This window comes from Colius striatus, chromosome Z (assembly GCF_028858725.1).
Source record: "Colius striatus isolate bColStr4 chromosome Z, bColStr4.1.hap1, whole genome shotgun sequence".
Classification (NCBI taxonomy): domain Eukaryota; kingdom Metazoa; phylum Chordata; class Aves; order Coliiformes; family Coliidae; genus Colius; species Colius striatus.
The window spans coordinates 28,456,594-28,480,186 of NC_084790.1; the positions used below are offsets into that span (position 1 = coordinate 28,456,594).

The window sequence follows — 23,593 nt, forward strand, 5'->3', positions numbered from 1 at the left end:
GATAGAGGAGAAAATAATCTGAGCCCCTCTGAGCCCCAGGCAGGCAGCACACCTCTCTTGACTCCCTACCTGTTCCACAGATGGGTCTCTCAGTGCCCCTTAGCAGCGAGTCACCCACAACAAGCACCCTTCACCTCTTCCTGTGATGTCCATTACATGTTTCTGGCTTCAGTTTGCCCTTAACATGACTATTCTTTTCTCTGTTTGCTGGCTTGTTCACCAATGTACTGATTTGAGGAGCACTATCTAGTTCAACTGCCTTACCACTCCAGGACTGACTAAAAGTTAAACCGTGTTATAAAAAGCATTGTCAAATGCCTCTTAAACACCATAAGCTTTGGGGCACTGACCACTTCTCTAGGAAACCTGTTCCAATGTTTGACCACCCTCTCACCTCTCACTAAACAAATATTTCCTAATGTCTGACACAGTTTGGATCTATTCCTACACATCCTGTCAGTGGATCCCAGGGGAAAGAGCCCAGCACCTCCCTCTCCATTTGCTCTTCTCAGGAAGCTGTACAGAGCAATGAGGTGATCCCTCAGCTTCCTTTTCTCCTAACTAGACAAACCCAGACTCATCAGATGCTCCTCAAAGCACACGCCTTCCATACCTTCCACCAGCTTAGTTGCCCTCCTTTGGATGCATTCAAGTGCCTTCACATCCTTCTGAAGTTGTGAGGCCCAGAACTGCACACTGTACTCAAGGAGAGGCTGCTCCAATGCTGAATATAGCAGGACAATCACCTCCTTTGAGCGGCTGGCTGTGCTGGGTTTGATGCACCCCAGGATGCCATTTGCCCTCTTGGTTGCCAGGGCACACTGTAGACTGACACAGAGCCTACTGAGCTGATTGAAACATCATCAGTGAACTTGGTATTATGAATATGGTATGTATACTATGAGCTAGCAAGTGATAAGGTTGTCTGTAGAAGAATTAGTAGAGAAGGAATGAATCAATGTAATTAACCTTCTCTTCACAGATGCTGTGTATAGTGCTTTTACAGCCTTGGAGCTATCTCTGGCAATCTGCTATTCTGTGATGTGATGGATTTGAAAATATGTCTCTATTAGAAGAGTAATACATTCTACACATTGTGTTAGCTGAGGAACTTTCCTACTTTTATGTCCTAGGAATATATGTGAATGTTCATGCTGAAGTCATTTTGTATATGACATTTTGTATATGCAGTGTGCCATGCACAGAGCTGTACAGTTTGAGACACGTAGGATCACCTATCACCTATCAACGTCTAATGTAAGATGTGTCGTTCTCCAAGACAGTTTTTATTTTCAAGGTGCAGAAACACATGCAGCTTCATCCACAAATGCTTTGTTTTGTACATTCAGCTGAAAAAAAAAAAAAACAATCAACCAACCAAAAAAGCCTTGCAAATGCCAACAAGACTATGTGAGCTGCTGTGAAGTTTTCGGCTCTTGGCCTAAAAAAAACCAGCTTGAAGCCTGAAAAAACCAGCTCGTGGCCTGAAGAACAAAACCAGCTCCAAGCCTACTTCATGTGGCTATCAACCCAGGGTCCGATTCTCAGCTGGGTGGGAAGAAATCAGTCCTACTCAATGTGAGTGGTAGCAGAAATCTTCTACTTTATTGAAAGCAGGCTCTAACTTACATATACAGCAGCTTCAAAGCTAGCTCAGGAACAGCAGCTAATAGATTACATTTTCATGTTCATCCTACTTGCGGTTTCTGCGATAAGCAAGCTCCCTCACATGTCCCATCTTGTTTTTCCTCAAAGTTCTTTACCACCTTTAGCCGAAAACAATCTGACCATGAGGGAACAGAAAGCGGCCTGCTGTCTACGTGACAGCAACTGGTTTAACCATGGCTCTGACTCTGGTCTTGATTGTGCATCAAATCCATGTAACTAGAGCCCAGGCTGCCTTGCCCCAATGGGCCTAACATTATACCCCGGGATCCATGTCCATGCTCCCTCAACTATTCCTCCACAGTGAGCAACTAGTATGTGCCTTGCTGCTTAACCTGGGTGGTTAGGAGAACCTACAGTGAGACAGATCATGAGCTCTCTGCCCAAAACACCAAAAGCAGATGTTTAAAAATTACATTACTGCGTGTAGCAAAGATGAAGCCAGGCAAGGATGGTGAGGAGCAGAGGAGGAGCACTGGAAGGCTGTGAGTGCAGATAATCAGGAGGAACACCCATGGTGCTTAGCTCACACACCAGTTGCCTTCCAGGCAAAACGTTTCGTTATAAGGTAAGACCTGTGCAAGCAGAATTTCAATTTCAGTTCCGTCAAAGCTGGTTACATTTTCTTGCTGAGTCTGATTATGTCTTTCTGTCCCTGTTTGGCAGGCCCTGCTCCTACAGAAGCTACTCTGGCTTAGAACATTTTCACTATACTTTCATCCCCTTTATATTTTTCAGTTTCTATGTTTTTTTCCTTTACTTTTCTTCCTTTTGTTTCTCTTTTCTCTGAGAACCATAGAATCATAGAAGCAACCTTTAGAGATCATCTAGTCCAACCCCTCTGCAGAAGCAGGTTCATCTAGATCAAGTCGCAAAGAATCTTCTCATTGTTTCTTTTGTTTTCCTAGCTTCTACCTCTGTGCTGTAGCTTTACTTTGCAGTTCTTTGCCATCCCAATCACAGATTAGTTTGTTTCTCCTCCTCCCTTTTCTTCTGCCTCTTTCTTGTATCTTCAGCTCTCCACCCCTGTAATGGAAGTCAAGCTTCTTTTCAACCAGCTCAATATCAGCATGATCAAGTAACTTGAAAAGCAAGGTGGCAAGTAGTTAGACTGTTAGCTATAGAGAATGATGAGGCATGTAAGTGCTACTCTTGAAGGGCACACCAAACTTATGCTATGACAGTATGAAATGCCAAGACGTTAACAGTTCTGTGAAACAATTCTCATCTAGAGTCCAAGAAATTTTTTTTCTGAAGGCAAGCTGAGTTCTCTGATTTGTTTGGTTTATTAAAGAACTTCCTGTCCCATGCAGTTCTCATGGACAATTTCCTAAAATGTTTTATGGAAACAATAAAATGTTATCAAGTGATTCACACACAAACATGGCAGTCAAGTATAACCACAGTTACAAACAAACTCCCCAAAAAGGGGCAAATTTTCCAGAGCTTTCTGTTATTCACCCTAACTTCATAATTTATCAGAGTGATCTCCTGGGCTCTGCAGGAAGAAATATTCCCCATGTTCAAGGAGATGTGAGAAACAGGAACCAATTTGTCCATGTAGTGGCCAGGTCTGACTCTAAACTGGAGCAATCTCTCTGCAGGGGCAGCATCACTTTGATTCAGTGTCTGATGTAGAAGCTTGAGGGAATCCTTCCTCAATCATAGAATCATAGAATCATAGAATCATAGAATCATTTCAGCTGGAAGAGACCTTTAAGATCATCAAGGCCAGCCTTTGTCCGAGTCCTATCAACCAGTAGACCATTTCCCCAAGTACAACATCCACCTGTCTTTTAAACACCTCCAGGGTTGCTAACACCACCACCTCCCTGGGCAGCCTGTTCCAATGCCTGACAACCATTTCGGTAAAGGAATTCCTCCTGATATCCAACCTGAACCTCTTCAGGAACAACTTGAGGCCATTTCTTCTTGCTCTGTTGCTTGTTTGTTACTAGGGAGAATAGTCCGACCTCTGCCTTGCTACGGCTTGCTTTCAGGTAGGTGTAGACAGCAATAAGGTGTTCCTCAGTCTTCTTTTCTCCAGGCTGAACAGCCCCAGATTCTTCAGCCATTCCTCATATGAGATGTACTCTGAATCCTTTACTAGCTTGGTAGCCCACCTTTGTATCCTCTCCAGCACCTCAATGTCCTTCTTGCAGAGAGGGGACCAAAACTAGACACAGTATTTGAGGTGCAGCCTCACCAAAGCCAAGAACAGGATAATGATCACCTCCCTACTCCTACTGACAATACCATTCCTGATACAGTCCTTTGACTATGGAAAGGAAACTTGAAAGGAAGTCACAGAAGGCCACAGTGTGATATGCTTCAGTCTGTATTTTCTCTTACCAAGTATCTGAGTCTACATTATACATGGTGAGCTGGTTGTTTCCTTGATCAGTTTCAGGGAGCTGCTGACATCCTTTGCCTTATGAAATCAGCATAGATAAGTGTGGTCACTGAAGAAAAGACTGGTTTATTCCACGTACCTAGAGTACCGCATCACCACTCCGCCTCACAGCTCACAACATAGCTCACAATAGGTGATGTTCTCCTATGACTGCATTTTCAGCATTCAGGCTACAGCTAACAAGCATTGCTTTTCCAGGAAAGGCAATCCTTTGTATGAGACATTTTAGATAATCTCTAGATTTTCAGATTATCCAAAACTTGAAATCTTGCAGCATTCTACAGTTGATACTGATTTAGTGTAGACCTCACAATGTTAGAAAATGAGGTAATGACAGCTTTAAGTTAGAAGCTGTATTTAGGATTAGTGTTGAAGATCTCAATCATGAATGTGGCTATAACATCCAGACATCAGAAAACAAGCAGAATAAAGATCTCATAAAAAATGACAATTCACAGTAACAAATGTAATAAACTTGGTAAGAGTAGTCAGTGGTTTTCTCTGTCAGAGCTTCCTACGGGTAACTTGTCTACATCAGCACTGTCTCACTTTCATGGGTGGGAGATACTCTCTGTTAACGTGGTCATCTGAATTGACATCTGTGTCACTTTGACTAGGTCTTGAGTGGTTACTTTCCTGAACTGGCTTGGGGTTCTGGCTAGGGGAATCCTCTCAGCCCATATTTGGCTTGCCCAAGTAATTGCTGAAGTTTAGCATGTCCCTGGGCTTATTTCCACAGATTGCAGAGGTCTAATGCCTCTGGGAAAGAGAACTGAGGACTTCTTGGTAAAGATGACCCTCAAGACTTGTATTCAGAAAGTGGGAGAAAGGAAGTAATAATAGTTCCAGACACACAGTTGCTGTGGTGTTTGAGCAGTGTTGAAGCTCAAACAACAGCAGACTGATTATTCAAGTCTCTTGCAATTTGTGAGTCAGCATGACCAGCCTTTTCTGGTGCTTCACTAAATGTGTATTCAGAACAACTGCCTTCTACCAGAATATCAGAGTATATATCTAGTGCCTTGGAACAGTCATAGTATCAGGTTCCTGAACATGAAGGTTTTGGCAAAGCATTGCTGTTACCCCAAAGATACGCTTTTGGTACTCCTTTAATGTGTTAGGAAAGAGTGCACCACTTTGGAGCAAATAATTTCTTTCTGTGCTGGAGTATGGCTCTACTCTGATTCTGTCTTATTTAACTAAGAAAGGTAGAATTTTTTCCATTAAGTGGTACTCTTTGGAAAAGTGATTCTTCTCTCTACAGCAAGCCCACCTCTCAAATGTCCCCAGTCTCTATTTTTTTGTTGTTGTTGACTGTGGCCACAAGGTACCACTCTAAACTGTCAGGACACGGCTTAATGTCCTGGAGAGCAATAATTTTTTTTCTCTTGGTAAGGTGAATTATTGCATCTTTCCACACAGTTATCTTTACTGTTAAAAGATATTTAAGTTCTGCTCAGGAAGCTGAGCATAAGCAAAACAAACAGGATCATCTGATTCTTCTTTGCATATAGGTAACTTTTCAAAACCTTGGCAGAGACTTTGTAAAGCCAGATCACACAAAGTTATTTTCCATAAACTGTAGCAAAAGACAGATTTTTTTTTCTTGCTTTGAGAGAAGTTTAAATATTTTGCAGTTTCTAATTTTAGCTCTATATTTTACAATAAATATCCTGAAAGCTTAATTTTATATTTTTGGTTGGAGGAAGTATATTTACTATCATATTTTCATTCTTAAAAAATCAGAAAGTGATAAATACTTACAATTTTCTGAATTTGTATGTGTTTTTGCAGTGCTACCACCTTCTTGGGTCTTGTTAAACAAGCAAACAAAAAGCACAATGGATTTTTGCTCAGTGCCATGTAAAAGCAGAGACTCTCAAGGTGTTCATTTCTATAGAAGCATTGAAAAAATCAATCAGCTCTTCAAATGTACTTTGGGTTCTTTCAAATTGAACTTTTTTTGTGTTATCACTGTGTTATAGGTCTGCAAATCACCCTTAATTTGACATTTCTCATATTTAAGTGGTCTTGACTGGCATGTCTCAGTTAAGGGCTCTAAGTGTGCTAAGTACAGTATAATGTCAAGTCACTGCATTTTTTAAAGAAATACAAAACAGGTTAATTTAGGAATAAATTTATTTTTGCAATGTTTTTGACCATGGAGTGCTACTGTCCAGCGGATATACGTGTGAGATGTGTAGCAGTAACATAGACCCCAGAGAAATCATTAGATGACAGCATCCATGAATGTGTTTTAAGAAAAACGGTCATTAGTGATGAAGATATGTGAATTCATGCACATTTGTATCTCACTCAAGCTTCAGCCTCTGGATGCTGTAAAATGCTCTACGGAAATTCTTCTTGTTCCATTGCCTGCTTTGTTCCCTTTTCTGAGTGGAAGCAACACAAATCAGTATAGCTTTCAATAGAATGTGGAACATCTGGAGAACCCCTCTGGAAGGGCTGCAGACATCTGTGGCAATGTTGTATGGGCAGATGGGTGCATGCTCAATAAGGGCAGTGCAGTGCTGCTGCAGGAGTTGCAGGAAACATCCCAGGCTCTACTGGACAACACCTTGTTAAACCAAGCTCCTCCTGCTAGGATTTTTTTTTTTGTAAAAGGGTTGTACATCCATTGCTGTTGCTTTCTGTTCTCACGTCAAACTTCTTGCATCACACCTCAGTAGCTTCCTCTGCTCACTGTGTAAGCAGAGAGCTGAATGCAAGAAGCTTGTCATTACATGAGAAGGAAGATGAAGAAGTTGCTCTGTGGCTCACTTTAACTTTCTGATAAAGCTCTGGAAGCCCTCAAGGATAAGACACAGGAATTGTGTATCTATGGATCAGTAAATAACGGTGATAAGTAAGTGATAATGATCTCTAGAGGACTCTTCCAACCACTGTCATTCTGTGATTCTATGATACTGGCTAAAACAGATCATCATGACCCAGACTACCTGTTCAACTACTGGCAGCAAATGTTTGTGAGCAAAAAAGTGTCAAAATGGGTGCAAACCCAGATAATGTTTCTTTTGGGTACTAGTCTAATTGCTGATGTGTTAGAATGTGAATGTAGGTCACTTCACATATACAAGTCCTTCTGGTGCTCAGTGTCTTGTTTAAACAACATAACTGAAAACACTTGACTACAGCTAAAACTGGTCATTCTAATGAAGATATTATGGATCACAGTGGCTGCGTGAATTGTGCTGGGCACCTCATCGAACAGGTAATGGACAAAGATGCCTTTATGCCCTGGTCCTGTACTTACATGCCTGAGTCAAACATGTCCATAAGTGTTTGTGTGCTGCGAGCTCATGTCGGTACCTTTTCCTTTGTGGTGCTTGATCTGGTTTTGTTTGGTTTGGTGGTTTTTTTTGTGGTTTTTGTTTTTTGTGGTTTTTCTTATAGAGATAAATAAAAAGGACCTCAGTTTCCTAATGGATTTGGAAAGAGATTACTGTCTTATGTGTCTCACATTGATAAATACTACAACAGTGCTGATATATGATAGCAGTACTGTCCTGGGGATTCTTTGCCACAGAGCAAAAGAGCACAGTTCTAACCAAGAGAGCATCCCTGTCTTGGTGGAGGAAGAGGAGTACAACCTGTTGACTGTCTTTCTTGGCTTGTCAGTTTCTCTCAGCTGCATCTGTCTCTCTTAAGTCAAGAAGAAGCAGAGTGAAAATACTCAAAAGGCTAGATAAGTTGTTCTGAAGAGCAAAAGTCTTGCCCTAAAGAGCACAGGCTAAAAGCACTAAAAGAATTCAAAGAACAAAAAAGGCTAAAAAACCTAAAAAAAGTTCTATCTCCCTCTCCCTGGGGACTTGTACATCCCAGACTTCTCTGTCCCTTTCCTATGGCAACATTTAAGGTGATTTTGGTGGAGAGTTGAGGAACATTGTCATGTACATTTAGCATGTACCTCTTGTAGCTCATTGTCAGGGGTGTCAAAGAGTGTTAACTTTCATACTAGTATTATGGTTAATTAGGCAAAGGTCTAATTCTGGGTACAATGGCCTTGCTGAAACTGTTTTGAAACTGTGTGCTTGATCCCATGATTTATGGCCAAAACAGGACTGTCTTGCCTCTGTAAGGCTTCCTTGTCTGCTTCTCATGCTGATCAGTGCTGGCTGGATCAGTGGCAAGCTGTTGGCAGTAGCTGTTTAGGAGGCAAGTCTGCATTTTAATAACTCTGTGCTTCAAACACTGGCATCAGCTGAATACGAGTGCACATTTTCTATATTCCCTGTGGACCAATTACCTAATGTGCAGTAATGTGAAATGGATCTTCCAAAAGAGATGAGATGAAATAATCTTACAGAATCTTATAGAAGTCACTTGAATTGTAGTTTTGTTGTAAACTGCACAGCTGTGGGATTGTGATGTTGAGCCATTTAAAAATTATTATCAAAGGTTTGAAACCAGGTTTCAAGTTCACTGAGCCCTTCCTCTCCCTTGATTAATCAGTGATTTACACATACATAATGGCTTTGACCGACTGACAGGGTAATTTATGTCATAATATGCATGATGTATGGATCTAAACAGACTGAAGAGAGGGAAAGAGGAACCATCTGTTCTCTTGTCTACCAGAAGGGTTCAAGAATTGTGTTTGAGGAATGTGTTTAGAAAACTAGGAATAAATTTATCTAGATTTCTTGTGCTGTCCGGGCAACATTCTCATTGGGTATATGTTCCCCAACACAAAAACTTAGAAACTTTAATTTCTAAGCTTTTGCAAGGCCTCATAGTCCATAAGTTGTTCAGAAGGCTGTATTTCCGTGCATATATATATAATGGATTTTGTCCTGATCTTCACAGTGCTCAAAGAATACTGGTTTTGGTGTCACAGGAAGGATGCAGAGATCCCAAGACCCCGATGTCCCAGTTTAAACACTCCCTGCTTCAAATCAGAAAAACAGAAGTGATATTTCCTGGGAGTGGCAGGGTTTTATATAGGTCAGGGGTTTAATAACAGAGTTACCATCCTTTGGGCCACTCACCTGCCTACCTCGCAGGCTTTGTCAAGCGAGAAATCTCCAGTACCAGTAAGTTTACTATCGGGGGAAAAACATTTATGTATATTCTGAAATTTGTTTTCACAAACTTTGTACAATCTTCAACAGGGCGACTCAAGCGTGGCCACTGAAGCAAATGCATGGGCACTCACTTTCTGCCTGAGGGGGAAAAAATCATAGAACACGGATATATGCAGGAATGAAAAGACAAAGTAGACTGGTGCATGGTCCAGAAACTGCAGACAGCAACTACGAGTGCAGTTGCAAGTTTTTTTTATATTATACCTTTTCTTTCTTTGTTTATTGAGGTGTTGAGTTTTGCTTTTGTTTTTAACACTACTGGGCTTTTCAATTGGTTTTTTAATCCGCCTTGCCTGTAGCAAGCTCGGTATTTAACGCCATGCCAGAGAAAACGCTTCCCGACACGGCTCCTTTCAAAGCCGACCTCCGCCCGCCCGTCGCCCTTCGAGAGCCGAGCTCCGCGACCGCTCGCCGCGCTTCGAGAGCGCCGCGGCCGCCCGAGGCCCAGCAGGGGGCAGTACTGCCGCTAATGCGCGGGGCCGCGGCCGCCGGGAGGGCGGCGGGGGGCAGGAGGCGACACCGGCACCTGGGTCTGGGCCGCAGCGCGCCCCGCCGCCGGCACTGCTGAGCCGCGGGACAGGGCAGCGGGGCACGGCCGCCGGCTTCGGCTGCCAGCGGGATACCGTGAGACGCGGCGCGCTTCCGCGGCCCGCGCCGGGGACGGGTGTCGGTGTCCGTCCGGGCGGGAGCGGAGCAGCCAGCCCACGAGCGGCCTGGCAGCTGTTGTCTGCCGGCCTTCGTCTCAAAGCCCCGCTTCGGTCCGCCGCCGCCTGCCCGAGGAAAGCCCTGCTCGGCTGGCGGCAGAAGGGCAGCCGGCGGCTGCCTGGCACTTGAGTCGTGCCCGGCAGTTCTATCTCCTCGCTGCCTCTCCATCCCTCCGCCCCCACCGAGAAGGAGGCGAGAGACGGCCGGCACCCTCGCTGCAAGGCCGCGGGCAGCGGGGGGCCGCTCGCCCCGCTCCGCTGGCAGAGTCCGCGGCCGGAGTCAAAGCGCGAGCTGGACGGAGACCACCCCCTCTTCGGCGCCCGGTCCTCCACACAAAGAGGAAGCGCAGAACCCTAACGCGGACGGGGCGGGGGCCTGGGCGGGAGGGCGGCTCGGCACCTCCCCGGGGCGGCAGCGGCGGGGGAGCCGCGGTGATAGCGGGCGGCGGTGAGGGCTGCGCCGGCACTCCTCGTGACGTGCGGCCGGTCTCTTCGCTCGCCCTTTCTCACGGGCAGCGCCCGGCAACCCCCGTCCAGGCTTTTCCTTTGCGGGATGGCGGCGGCGGAGGGCCGCGTCGTGGGGCTGCGCGCTGCACCCTAGAGCCAGCGAGATCAGCCGCTGCAGCGGAGCCGGGCGCGGCCCGGCCCCGGCTGCGCTTCGGCCCCTCTCCGCCTCCCGGCCCCCGTCTCGTACCTCGCAGCAGGCATGGGCTGCTTCTGCGCCGTCCCGGAGGAGTTTTACTGCGAAGTGTTGCTCCTGGACGAGTCCAAGCTGACCCTGACCACCCAGCAGCAGGGCATCAAGGTGAGTGGGGCCGTGGGGTGCGCCGCAGGGGAGCCCCAGGGGCCGGGCTCAACGCCCTGCGGGCGGCTGCCCGCGGCTGCTGCTTCCCCGCCGCGCTTCGGGAGCCGGGAGGGGAGCGACGGGGGAAAGAAAACGGTTTTCAGAGTCCCGCAGGAGGCGAAATAAAAGGGTGTCGTAACTTTGGTGTCAGTCGCGGAAGAGGTGGCTGAGTCGGGGAGACGCGTGCTGACGGTGCGGCCTTGGCGGGGAGGCTTCGCGTGACGCTCGTGTGAAGCAGCAGGTGCCGACCGCTCCGGAGCGCTCGGGACACTCAGCGCCGGTGTTTTACTGTACGTGCGACCGGGAAAAGAGAAAAAGGCGACGGGTCTGTCACACACCGGCATCAAGCCTTTACCCACTCCCGCTGCCGTGGAAGCGCTAGTGTCGGCGGCGCAGAGCTGGGCGCCTGACTCCGGGTCCGGGGTCGGCGGTGCAGCAGCTCCTGAGCGCAGAGCTGGAGGTTCGGCTTCGTCTCCAGCCCCGTGGCCGGTAGGCTGGTCGGTGGGCGAAGGTCTTGTGCTGCTGCAGCAGGCTCGGCGCCGGTGAACTCTGCGTAAGTAGTAAGCTGCCAAACGGTAACGAGCCCAGAGACAGCAAATGGCAGGTCTCAGGCACCTAAACGCCTTGTTCAGAAAGCCAGGGACTTGAATTTATTAGCAACAGAAGAATATTGTTTTAGTGTTGACTCAGAAAAAGAGAAAAAGATCAGTTCTGAAGATTTTGCTTGGGGCGTAGCTCGCCTATTTTACCGAAGATGTACAAAGAATAACAGTCTGTATGTTGGTATGCTCCCACTGGGCAGTATGAAGTTTAGTAATGCAGCTGGGGAAAGGAAAACTCATGGAAGATGAAGGAGGAGTTTAAATTTAATCATATGATTTTAACTGTAATCTGTGGCACTACCAGTTCTACATGTATGGAGAATTATCAAGTTTTGCTGAATCAACTGAGAGCAAAAAGACTCATAAATCCATGCTTAGCACTGAGGAGTAAGTAAATCACCATGATCCTGGGACTCAGGACCTACATAGGATCTTTGAAGTCTCAAGTTTAGACACTCCTGAAAAACTTACCTTATTTTACATGCAGATGTGGGTATGTGTTATGCATGCATGTATGCTTTTGTTGCCTGTAAATAATGAAGTTGCAGAATATTAAAAGAATAATCCACAAAGATAGTCCTACAGTCAGCTTTGTGAATCCAAACTCTGAAAGGTGACAGGTTTGTGCAGTGTCTGATATGAGCTGATGTCCCTTACAAAATAAAAGGTCTGAAGCTGGAACTTCTTTTTAAGAACGTGTGACTTCAGTTTTGGGAACCATCTGGTTTAAGAGCAGGTTGCGGTTTCCTGCCATTCTTAAAGTTATCTGAATGTGGTGTGCTGCTAAATATTTCACCCCTTCCACCTGCTCTTTCTCTGTCTTGAATCTAACCATTAAGCAGTTATAGAGTCAGTTTGAACAGTGTGCTGATCTGACAGAAAAGTAATGGTTTGTTAACATTTTGGGGTAACCACTGACACTGCAGCAAGGAGCTTTAGGGAGTGCAGAATCTCCCTTTTTGGAAGAGCCTCTTTGGTTTTTTTTTAAAGATTGAATTGTATAATATGAAACCCCAGCTCCGTGAGCCTTTGAAAACCTACAAAGAGGAACTGCATAGCTCTTCTCTGGTCAAGAGTTTCCACCATTATGTTCTCGCTTGCCTTTGTACTTGCACAAGTGTTTGTGCAGCTGTGTGTGAAGAGAGGGCATGTTCAGCTAAAGGGTCACCAGTAATTTTCCTTTTGCTGAGTTAGTCTTCAGTGAGATTGGTGCCCTGATCCCTTTCACAGCTGGAGGAAGGCAGAAGTGGCTTCTTCTGAAAATTTCTTCGTGAAATTACTCAAGAGGCATTTTATTTCACGAGTTTCCACTGAAGTGATATGATTATTTCTTAGTAAGAGAGAATGTATATTTTTAATATTCTGTCAATTTGGCACTTAAATCCTGAAGTATGAATGTTTGGTTTCAGTGTTTTTGTTAACGTGCATGCATCTAAAAATTCAGTCTCTTGTATTTGTTTCTGTAGAATTTAGTCTTTGGCACAGCAATATGGATTATGTGTTGTATTTTAAAACAGTTCCAGATTCTGGATGCAAGCTTTTGTCTTCACACTTTTAATTGGGTTCTCAGCTATACAGGAAATACGTGTTTTTGGTACTGTTTCACAAATCTTGAACTATTCTAAGAGCAGAGATTTTAAGTGGTTGCACAAGCAACTTCATTTCCTTCTTTTCCCTCAAGCAGATGCATGTCTGCTAGAAGTAACATCCAACCATTTAATAGCTATTTACTGTCTATATACTTACTTCATGTTAGTAGATTTAGTCCTGTTTATTTGCTTTGAAGGGTGGAAGACTGAGCTCTGTGACTGTGGGAGTCATAGGTAACTTTGTTACTTCAGTGAGTCTGAAATAATGGCATAAAGTAGATAATTGTTTCAGAACTGATGTGGAATTTTAAAGATGCATTGCTTGGTTTGCATGGTAGTTATTTCTGGCTTGCTATGCTTGACAGAATCTAGAGCAAAACTGGACATTTTTGAATTACCATTTTTATTAAGACATTCTTAATACTACTGTGGACTTTAAGTTGTGCTTCAGATAAAAACAATGAGCAGAGGTAGCACGAGGCTAAGACTTCATGTGCAATTTAATTGTCTCATCTCTGGGCATTTCAAAGAGCTTCCCAAGGGAAAGAAAGCACTATTCTTTTCTGGTCCCAGGTGGGGAAGCTAAGGGGCAGAGAGGTGGAGTGACTTTTCCAAGGTTATAGAACAGCCAGGACTAAAGTTCCCAGCCCTCTAGGATGGGAGCCACTGACAAATCTGCTGTGGGTCATGCTGTCTGGAGGAGTTTCTGATCATCTCTTCCTTGTAGTTGCTCAATGTGACTTTTGCGTGTGGTAGTTTGTTTCTGTTTTTTCACTGTTACTACTGCTGTCTTGTGGTTCTTCCTCATGGTTCTTCTTTTGTGCATTTGTAGTTTGTAGCACTGTTGTGTGAAAATGTGGAAACTGCTGTGTCAGCCTTCAGATTTCCAGCATACTAGTAACAGCTAGGTAATCAGGAAAGGGCATCAAATATCTCTAATCTCATTTAACTGTTTCCCTGTAGTATATAAACAGTTAAGAGATATTTTGGAGAATACATGTTTTGAGATAGCAAAGCAATGGCAGTTGTTAGTCCAAAGAATTTTGGATTGAAAGAGGCTATTCACCAGGTTTTGGTGCAGTTTATGTGATCAAGTTATATGGTTTCAGATTAAGGCAGTTTTTCCTCTAAAAGGGATGTTCAAGATGTCAATTAAGAAATGAGTTTCTAACAGATTTTTGCTGCAAATACAGTACTAATCATATATTAACTGAAAACTAATCACTTTTCTGGAACTGTTACTTTGACTCACTGTCAGATGAAACAATAACTTAGGCATGGTGCTACCTTCTAAATAGGTTTGACTTGCTTGTTGATGTCACAATACATATCAATACTGTTTTGATGTGATACCTGATTCATGGGTTGTGGGCATTACATATTTTGACTCTATTGGTAATTGGAGTAATTGTCCTCACAGAAAGAGACTGATGTGCCTTGTTTGACAAACTTGTTATTAAAGGTCAAAGAAACCTCTGTGGACTCTTGGAAAATACTGCCATGAATCCTCATAGTGATTAGCTGTTTCAGAAAGAGTGGTCATCCTGTAATGTGTGTGAAACAGGAATTTAGCAACCTTTTTACTTACCCTTCTTGAAAATGTGATTTATGGCAGATGTTTGTTTTCTTTTTCCTGAAGAAATTTAGACTGTTGCAAATATAAATGTTTCATATCTCTTTAGTTGGAATAAAGTTATTGAAAAAAACAGTAGATACTTCGCCAGTAAACAAGCTTACTAATTAGTTTTAAGCCATCTGGTCATTGCACTTTTGAAGTATTCCTTGAAATTCCTCTCTGAGCACTCTTTTTGTGCTGTCTCAGTCCTGTTTAATTTGACAGGTGTGATGGGCCAACCTCACGTTTTCATTGTAAGAGAAGTGGTCAATAAGCTAGACATACTGATTATTCTGTAAGATTTTGGTTACAGTGTATGTTCTATAACTTTATTTTAATTAGCTAGTACTGGCCACCATGCTACTTACTTGATATATTAAAGTGTTATGATATATAGCGCTGTCTGTCCCTCCGTATGTGACCCTCCATACAGAGATGCATTTCATGGCTTGTAAGCTACCCAGACAGGTGGAATAAGATACTCAAGTCTCCAAAAAAAGTGTGTGGTTTTACCTCTGAAATAAGCAGACAGATTTTTCTTTGTGATGATATACTGAGATCCAACAATCTTAAAGCAGGCTTCAGTGCCTCAACATAGTTTAAAAAAATAAGCAAAAACAACAAACACGCAAATGCCTAATACAGGGACTGACTGAGGTTAGGAACTGTATTAAATGGGTTGATATGTGAAAAATGTTAGTCAGAATGTGTAAAATGTTAAGAAATATACAGAATGGTTGACAATATGATTTAATACGATCTGTAGAAATAGGTAGACATACCATTTCTTAGAAAGTTTTCTGGGGATTACTCTAGCATTCTTTTTTTTTCACTCCCCAATGAACTTTGTTGGTGGCTTTCTGGTTTTGTTTGGTGGGGTTTTTCTTTCCATTTTAGGTTCTTTTTGGGTTTTTGTTTTGTTTGTTTGGGTTTTTGTTTTGTTTGTTTGGGTTTTTGTGGTTGTTTGGGTTTTTGTGTTGGTGGTTTGTTTTTTTTATTTTTTGATCTGGGCAGTTCAGGTTGTTCCAGGCATCATGTCTTCAAAATTTAGTATATACAGAAAATACAGGGTGCACTTTTGGATCATTCTAATTTAGCTCTGGGGACTCTAAGGAGTCAATAGTAGTCTTGTATTTTTTTTCCCTGGTGAAAATGCTTAATGAATGCACATGTCAGCAGGAAATAGAGCCCAATGAATAGAAAGCTCTTGCACTATGTTAATTATTCTAATTGAGAGTTCGCACTAAAAAGTCAAATTGTTAATCATCTGCTGTGTGATCTTTGTGATTTGTATTGGTTTATAGCTCTACATTTTTTTTTTTTAAATGAAAGCATCTTTCTGAGAGAAGTTTTCTTAATTATGCAGGTATAGTATTTCAGAAATCCTAAAAATCTTTTTAATGGTAGATTGCAGTTCTTTTCCACCTATGGTAATTTACTTACCACCTACAGTAATTACTGAACTATTCTATCAAAGCACAAGAAAGTTAAATTGTATTCTCTCATTTGCCCTGTTTGGTATTGATTAACATACTTTTAAGGCAGAGTCTTCTTGATATTCAGAATATTGTTTTGAAAAAATAGTTAATAAACAGGGAATTGGTTAAAAGGATACAATCCAGAAATCCAGCTTTTCTTTGAACACTGAAAGCTGTATTTAGGAAAATTGATACCATTCTAAGTCATGTTGGCAACCTCATAATTTCTTTCCATTGTAAAGCTGCAGTTTCCTGTTATATGCGCATATTTTGCACAGCAGCAGGGAAACTAGACAGGTAATATTGTCAGTCTCCAAGTGTAAATAAGTAAGTATTTTCTTCCTTTCAGCCACAGTTACAATAGAGCTAAGGATTATTTGTATCAAAAGCAACAACAAAAAAACACCACCCAACCCAAAAAAAGAAATTAGTGGATTGAAATAGTGTACATTTGTAGTTACAAAATAATGAAAGGAACAAAAGGGCTCACAAACCATACTATTGACTGCTTCTTAAAATTACTGTCACAAATTTGGAAGAGATTATGAGTTTCACCAGTATCTTTACAGATGAGACCAACAATTTTGAATACCCTAGGGAATAACCATAAAATAAATGAACACTGAGACACTTTATTTTCCCTAGGTACACTTCACTAAATTAATGAAACCAGCATGACAGCAAGGAGGAAATCCATTAACTTTTAAATGAATTTACAGCTTAGTCAACCTGAGCTTTGAGCAATAATATTGTCAGAGGGGTCTGTTTTGCTGGTTTCAATGAGCAATAATTTCTTAATATAACCAGGGCAAATGCAAGCTGTGCAAGGTGGCCTTTTTATTAAATGCTTTTGGACTTCTGTAACTTGAATTGAGCATTCCTTGTTTTAGAGTATTTAGTATAAATACTAGCTGTTGATATTTTATTCCATTTAGTTTATTAAAATGCTAAATTAAAATTCAACTGCAAAATTGTAACTCTTCCTCTCCAGAAATAAACTTGCTAAAAATTACCACATGATACAAATGGAACTCTTGAAGAAACAGAGTAATTAATTTGAGAGGTGCTTCAGGAGGAGAAGTCATTAAAAAGCTATAGTTTTGTGCCACTTTCCACTATAAAATATCTGTTGCCATGATGTTGTTGAACACATAGGAGAAAACAAAGTTATATATTGGTTATCCTGCATTATCAATAATATCTATGTTTTTGATAAAAAGATGAGAGATTACTTATGCATTCTCCTTTCTTCATTCTTTTCAGTAATTTTCTATTCAAAGTCTTATTTTCCTCAAAAGGATTTAACTTTTGTAATGATAGAGCAGGTACATTAGCTACATTTTATTCAAAAGGGAGATCTTTGCAAAGCAAATAATTGTATTTCAACATCTGTGTAGAATTTTGCAGACTGATTTTATAGTACACCATTTAGATCCTACCTTTTTTATTAAATCTTGTGTTTACTGCATACCAATTTAACTTCAGCGTTTAAAATGAAGATTATACTTAGAGTATTGATTGTGCTTTTGTTCCTACTTCTTGCTTTGCATCCTATGTTGGGAATGATTTGACACGGTAGGCACTAAGGTCAAAGGGACATTCTTGGGGTGAATCCATGCCATATTTAGAAGTGGAAAACCAATGGAAATGTTACAAAATGAGAGCTCTGCTCCCTTGTGTTTCTGCAGTTTTAAGAGGGGAACCTACCTGTTTTGCAAAGTGGGAAATGTACTCTATTATCTCTGGTAGAAGGCTGTGTTGCTTATTTTGTGAGCATAACTACAGAGTTTTTTAAAGCTAAATTTCAATGTCACCACAAACACACCATACCTTGTTTTTGCCTGTTGTTGCACTGGTTGGAAGTAGAATGCTTAGTGACACTGAGAGGTAGGTGCTTACATGTAGTAAAATGGGTCATGATAGTCCAGTCTAAAGTATATAAGAGAACATAGTCAGCATTAATCACACAGGCAGTGGATCTGCGTTCTTTATTTGAGGTAAGGAAGAGAGTAGTAATGGGGAGGTTAGAAGTCAAGAGAGAGACAATAGTTGGGAATGGGAGTGAGAGAGGAAAGTAAATGGTGTGATGACAAGTGACATTCTTGTGAAATGTAATTCTGCTACTATCTTCATAGCTGGAAAAAAGGACACCTCAATAGTTTCTTCAAATTAATAGTACAAATCATCATTACTCAAAATAACATCTAAAATTTAAAATACACATGTTGGGATTCTTTGATCATTCCTCATGGAAATCTATACTGAGTTGAATGCATCATTAACATACCATACCAGGGTGTTATGTTAAAACTTGATTGTTAGACATGTTGGAGGATTCTTCTTAAACCCTTTTTTCTCATTTCCCCTGGTGAATTTTTGTATTCTGCCTGGTGTGAGATGAGGGCAGTACACACAAACCCTACCTCCTATTTTCAGTATTATTTGTATTGGTTACATTTACTAAGAGGAATCCTTTATGTTCAGTGATCTCTCATAGCTCCTTCTGCTTCTATTTAAAGTATAAAGTCATTGATAGTTAATAACGGGGAGGAAAAAGTGGGCTGTATTTTGTATGGTTTATGTACTTGTTTATTTGTCAGTGCTTACCTTTCAAACTCTGCAGAGTTATGAATGGCTCTCTGTAAGCCAGACAAGAAGACACTTTGTTTTCTCATAATTCTTGTGAATGTGGGTAAAATCTGTATGTGGTTGAGTGAGCTGTTTGATAATTGGAGGCTCAGTGCTTTACTATCTTTCCTGTGTTTTCAGGAAAATGAGAACCGAATGCAAAGGGAGATAAATTCCTTGTCTGTTTGAGGCAGAATGCCTTTCAGTAATGGAAAAGGAGAATCTTTTCTTTCTCAATTGCATTAAAAGTATTTGGAAGGCAGAAAATGGCGGTTTCCCTATGTAATTAGTGGTAAAATTTGGCACAGCTACTAATGTATGTAAGCATATGCTTTAACAATTCACAGAACTAAAGGCAATTGAGCATCTTGAAGGACTGAGACTGAAGAAAGATCATCCACATCAAATACACTGGACTTGGTTCTTGTTTTCCACGTACTGTATATTTAATTGTGAATTTTCATTTATATCTGACGTTATTTGTAGTGTCACAAGAACTATTTTGTATCCCTAGTAGTATCCACTTGTCATTAAATATCGAAGAGCTTGTTTATTATTAATAATTAAAATAAATTTGATAGGGAAAGTTGCGGTTTTGTTTTATTCAGATTCATGGCGAAAAAAAAGTTGTGACAAACTTCTTTTTGTTGGATGAATGGTAGCTAGAAGGAATGTGATAGGATTTAGTCTTTTTTGCCTTCAGAGATTTGAAACGAGAATTGGCTTTATAAGGAGCTACATTCAGAACCATAAGGGAACATAACACCTTTTTTTAATGCCATAGGTGAGCACTTCAGGAAACTGATCAAAACAGCTACTCAGAATTAACAAAATGTAATAAGGGATGAGTTCAACACTGAATTGCAACTTGGAAGCAAATGGTTAGATATCCCTTCTGAAAAGTAGTAATCTCTGAATACTGGTATGACATGTAATATGAAAGCCACTTTCCGTCATTTTTGAACAGTCACGGAGGACAAGTGAGGTGCCTGAGGACTGGAGAAAGGCCAGTGTCACTCCAGTCTTCAAAAAGGGCAAGAAGGACGACACAGGAAACTACAGGCCAGTCAGTCTCACCTCCATCCCTTGAAAGGTGATTGAACAACTCATCCTGAATGTTAGCACTGAACATATGAAGGATAAGATGGTTGTCATGGGAGTCAACATGGCTTCACCAAGGGGAAATCCTGTTTGACCAACCTGATATCCTTCTATGAGTGCAAAACCAGATGGCTAGATGAGGGGAGAGCAGCATATGTCATCTACCTTGACTTCAACAAGGCATTTGACACTGTCTCCCATAACATCCTCATCAGAAAACTCAAGCAATGTGGCTTGGATGAGTGGATGGTGAGGTGGATTGAGAACTGGCTGTGGCCAGTGGAGTTCCACAGGGATGGGTTCTGGGGCCAGTCTTGTTCAACATCTTCATCAACGACCTGGATGATGGGACAGAATGTACCCTCAGTGAGTTGGCTGATGATACCAAACTGGGAAGACTGGCTGATTCACCAGAAGGCTGTGTTCAGCAGCATCTTGACAGGCTTGAGAGTTGGGCAGAGAGGAAACTCCTGAGGTTCAACAAGGGCAAGTGCAGAGTTCTGCACCTGGGGAGGAACAACCCCATGCACCAGTACAGGCTGGGGATTGACCTGCTGGAGAGCAGCTCTGCAGAGAGAGACTTGGGAGTCCTGACTGATAATAAACTAAATATGAGCCAGCAATGTGCCCTCGTGGCCAAAAAGGCCAATGGCATCCTGGGATGCATCAGGAAGAGTGTGGGCAGCAGGTCAAGGGAGGTTCTTCTCCCTCTCTACTCTGCCCTGGTGAGGCCTCATCTGGAGTCCTGTGTCCAGTTTTGGGCTCCCCAGCTCAAGAGGGACAGGGAAGTGCTGGAGAGAGTCCAGCGCAGGGCCACCAAGATGATCAGGGCTATGGAACATCTTTCATGTAAGGAAAGGCTGCAGGAACTGGGACTGTTTAGTCTGGAGAAGAGGAGATTGAGGGGAGATCTTATTAACATTTATAAATATCTAAAGGGTGGGTGTCAGGAGGTTTGGACATCCTTTTTTCTATAGTAGCTAGTAACAGGAAAAGGGGTAATGGGATGATGCTGGAACACAAAAAGTTCCACTTAAGAAAAACTATTCCACTGTGAGGGTGACTGAGCAGTGGCACAGGCTGCCCAGAGGGGTTGTGGAGTCTCCTTCCTTGGAGGTCTTCAAGACCTGCCTGGACATGTTCCTATGCGACCTGATCTAGGTGAACCTGCTTCTGCAGGGGGGTTGGACTAGGTGATCTCTAAAGGTCCCTTCCAACCCCTACCATTCTATGATGCATCAAGAAGAGTGTGGCCAGCAGGTCAAGGGAGTTTCTGCTCCCCCTCTACTCTGCCCTGGTGAGGCCTCATCTGGAGTCCTGTGTCTGGTTCTGGGCTCTGCAGCTCGAGGTACAGAGAACTTCTGGAGAGAGTCCAGCGCAGGGCCACCAAGATAATCAGGGGACTGGACCATCTTCCTTATGATGAAAGGCTATGGGAAGTGGGGTTGTTTGGTCTAGAGAAGACTGAGGGGGGATCTCATTAATATTAATATTTACAATTATATCAATGATGGATGTCAGGAGGTTGGGACATCCCTTGTTTTAATTGTAACTAGCGACAGGACCAAAGGGTAGTGGGATGAAGCTGGAGCACAAAATGTTCCATCTAAATACAAGAAAAACCTATTTTACTGTGGGGGTGATGGAGCCTTGGTACAGGCTGCTCAGAGAGAATGTGGAGTCTCCTTCCTTGGAGGCCTTCAAGACCCACCTGGATGCGTTCCTATGCAACCTGATCTAGGTGAACCTGCTTCTGCAGGGGGCTTGGACTAGATCTCTAAAGGTCTAGGGTCTATCTTAAATTCAAAACTAGCTGGTGTTGGCCAGCACCAGAGGTAGAAGAATACTGCATTAGGGCCTGTCTCTACTCTGATTCTTTTTCAGTGGTGTTATCTGTTTGCCTGTGGTATAGAAGATGGCTGTTCATGAAGTACTGTAATTTTATTGTCAAAGCAATTGAAGGGAAGGAAGATCATGTCAGAACCAAATGCGATGGGAAAGCCATGACTGCTATTACTGTTTCAATTTTTGCTCATTAGCAACCATCAGATTGTTTCCAGTGCTTTTCTGTGGTCATGTGTGTGCTACCGGCAAAGACAGTATCAGAGAGTGCAAGAAGCTCCTTTCATCCTGGGCTTAAGTGATGAAGCTGGCCACATCTACACAGTGTTGCACACTACCCAGACCTCCCCTTTGAGGGTCCTTTGAAGTCTTGATGCTGACAATCTTTTGTCTCTATGGTGGTTTTGTTGGTTTTGTTTTTTTAATTCAATATGCCAGAATAAAAGAATCTCATACTATCATAATTTTGATTGTCAGAGCATGACTATAAGGGTTGAGTGGTATGTATTAATGTGTGCATTACTGGATAAGATTGAAGGCAGGCTTGTAGGACTGAAATCAAGCTGTTTATATTGGGACCATGTAGCAAATGGTCCTGACAGCTACACCTGGATCTCCCTTCAGAGTAAATTAGGACACTTTAGAAGGAGTTGTGGGAGAAAAGTATCTCAAGTTCAGTAGTAGTGATGATCAGAAAAAGGCCCTGGGTAAAGTAAGGAGCGATGCAAATCGACAGCATGGTTGCACTTGCTTTTTCTTGTGTCTCTGTTTCCTCTGTGAAAGAAGAGAAGAAAGCCACAAGACCTTGTAGTGGAACCTTTTCAAGAGGTGTGTCAATGTCCTGACTTGCCCTTGATGTTTTAGGTTTAATTTGCATTGGCTGCTTTAGGTAAGGGAGGAGGGAGTGGGCTTAAAAGTGTTTTTAAATAATATTTTCAGAATGGAGTAAAGTCCTTAAGTTCAAAAGATTAAATGTTTTGCCTCTGTTCTGAAGTGATGTCAGATTTGTCAGCTGTGTTATTCCTTTTATTCTTTTTTTCTCCCTAAAAGACCCTCAGAAGGATGTAGATGTTGTAAGACACATGCTCAAATTCCTTTTCTTTTCCCATATAACATTTGACTTGGCTAAACACTTCAGTTTTCTTCTCAGTGTGTACATTCCTCACCAGGAACATAGCAAGCTATAAAGCTGTGGGATCATACTTGGAAACAAAAGTTTTAATTTTATTTTAAGTAAAGGTAACACATTTGTTCTGGATTATTTTTTGCAGTCTTGTGTTCTTCTGTTTTAAGGTTTATAATGCCTTTAAAATCACCTTTACAAACTGTCTTTCTCCAAAAAGTGCATGGTATTCTTTGCTGTCCCAGCACTCCAGGTAGGTACAGGTGACATTTACTATTAAGAAAATGTTCTTGGTCTCATAAATGCTTCAGTGGTTCCTCCAGTGTCCCTGGGCTGTTGCTGAAAAAGCCAATTCTCTTCCTTAGGCAGCAATTTGGTAATAACATTTCTTTTTTCTTGTGAAAGCAGTAGTGGGTTACCAGAACCTTCCCCTGATTTGAGAGTACTTGAAATTGTGAACCTATCTGAAATTACAGTGAAGACAGTAAGCGTTTTGGTGTGCTGTGGCGCTAGCTTTAACAGGAGCCAAATTTACCCAATTTTTCTGTAAGTAGACTCAATTAGATGCTGAAAATAAAATGTGTTAAATCTTGTACAGAGATCTTAGGTATTTTTGACATAAAAGAAGCTTATAAACTTTCTACCTTTTAAATGAAAGTTAAACTTTTTCATAGTCATCCTTGGCCTTTCATCTGCGTTCAGATCTTGAGTCATACTGTTTACAGCACGAAAGCTGTGCTGCTTGTTTTCATGACTGAATCTTTATTCCATAACCTTAGATCTGCTTTTTTCTCTTTTCCCACTATTCTGAAAAAATTCTGCTATGGAAGCAGGTTTTGCAAACTGTTCCCTGAAGTCTTTGTTTAAAGATAAGCTGTAGAGCA

The 23,593-nt window shown here is 42.1% G+C and overlaps 1 protein-coding gene across 5 annotated transcripts in view; it reads left to right on the forward strand.

The window, feature by feature from the left end:
- The first annotated feature begins 10,314 nt into the window (after positions 1-10,314).
- Positions 10,315-23,593, forward strand: part of EPB41L4A (erythrocyte membrane protein band 4.1 like 4A) — a 134,410-nt gene continuing 121,131 nt past the window's right edge. For all 5 annotated transcript variants that reach the window (XM_062019415.1, XM_062019416.1, XM_062019418.1 and 2 more), the window contains exon 1: positions 10,315-10,692. In XM_062019415.1, coding sequence (XP_061875399.1) covers positions 10,594-10,692 — 99 coding nt within the window. In that variant the 5' untranslated portion in view covers positions 10,315-10,593. The remainder of the gene's footprint in view (positions 10,693-23,593) is intronic.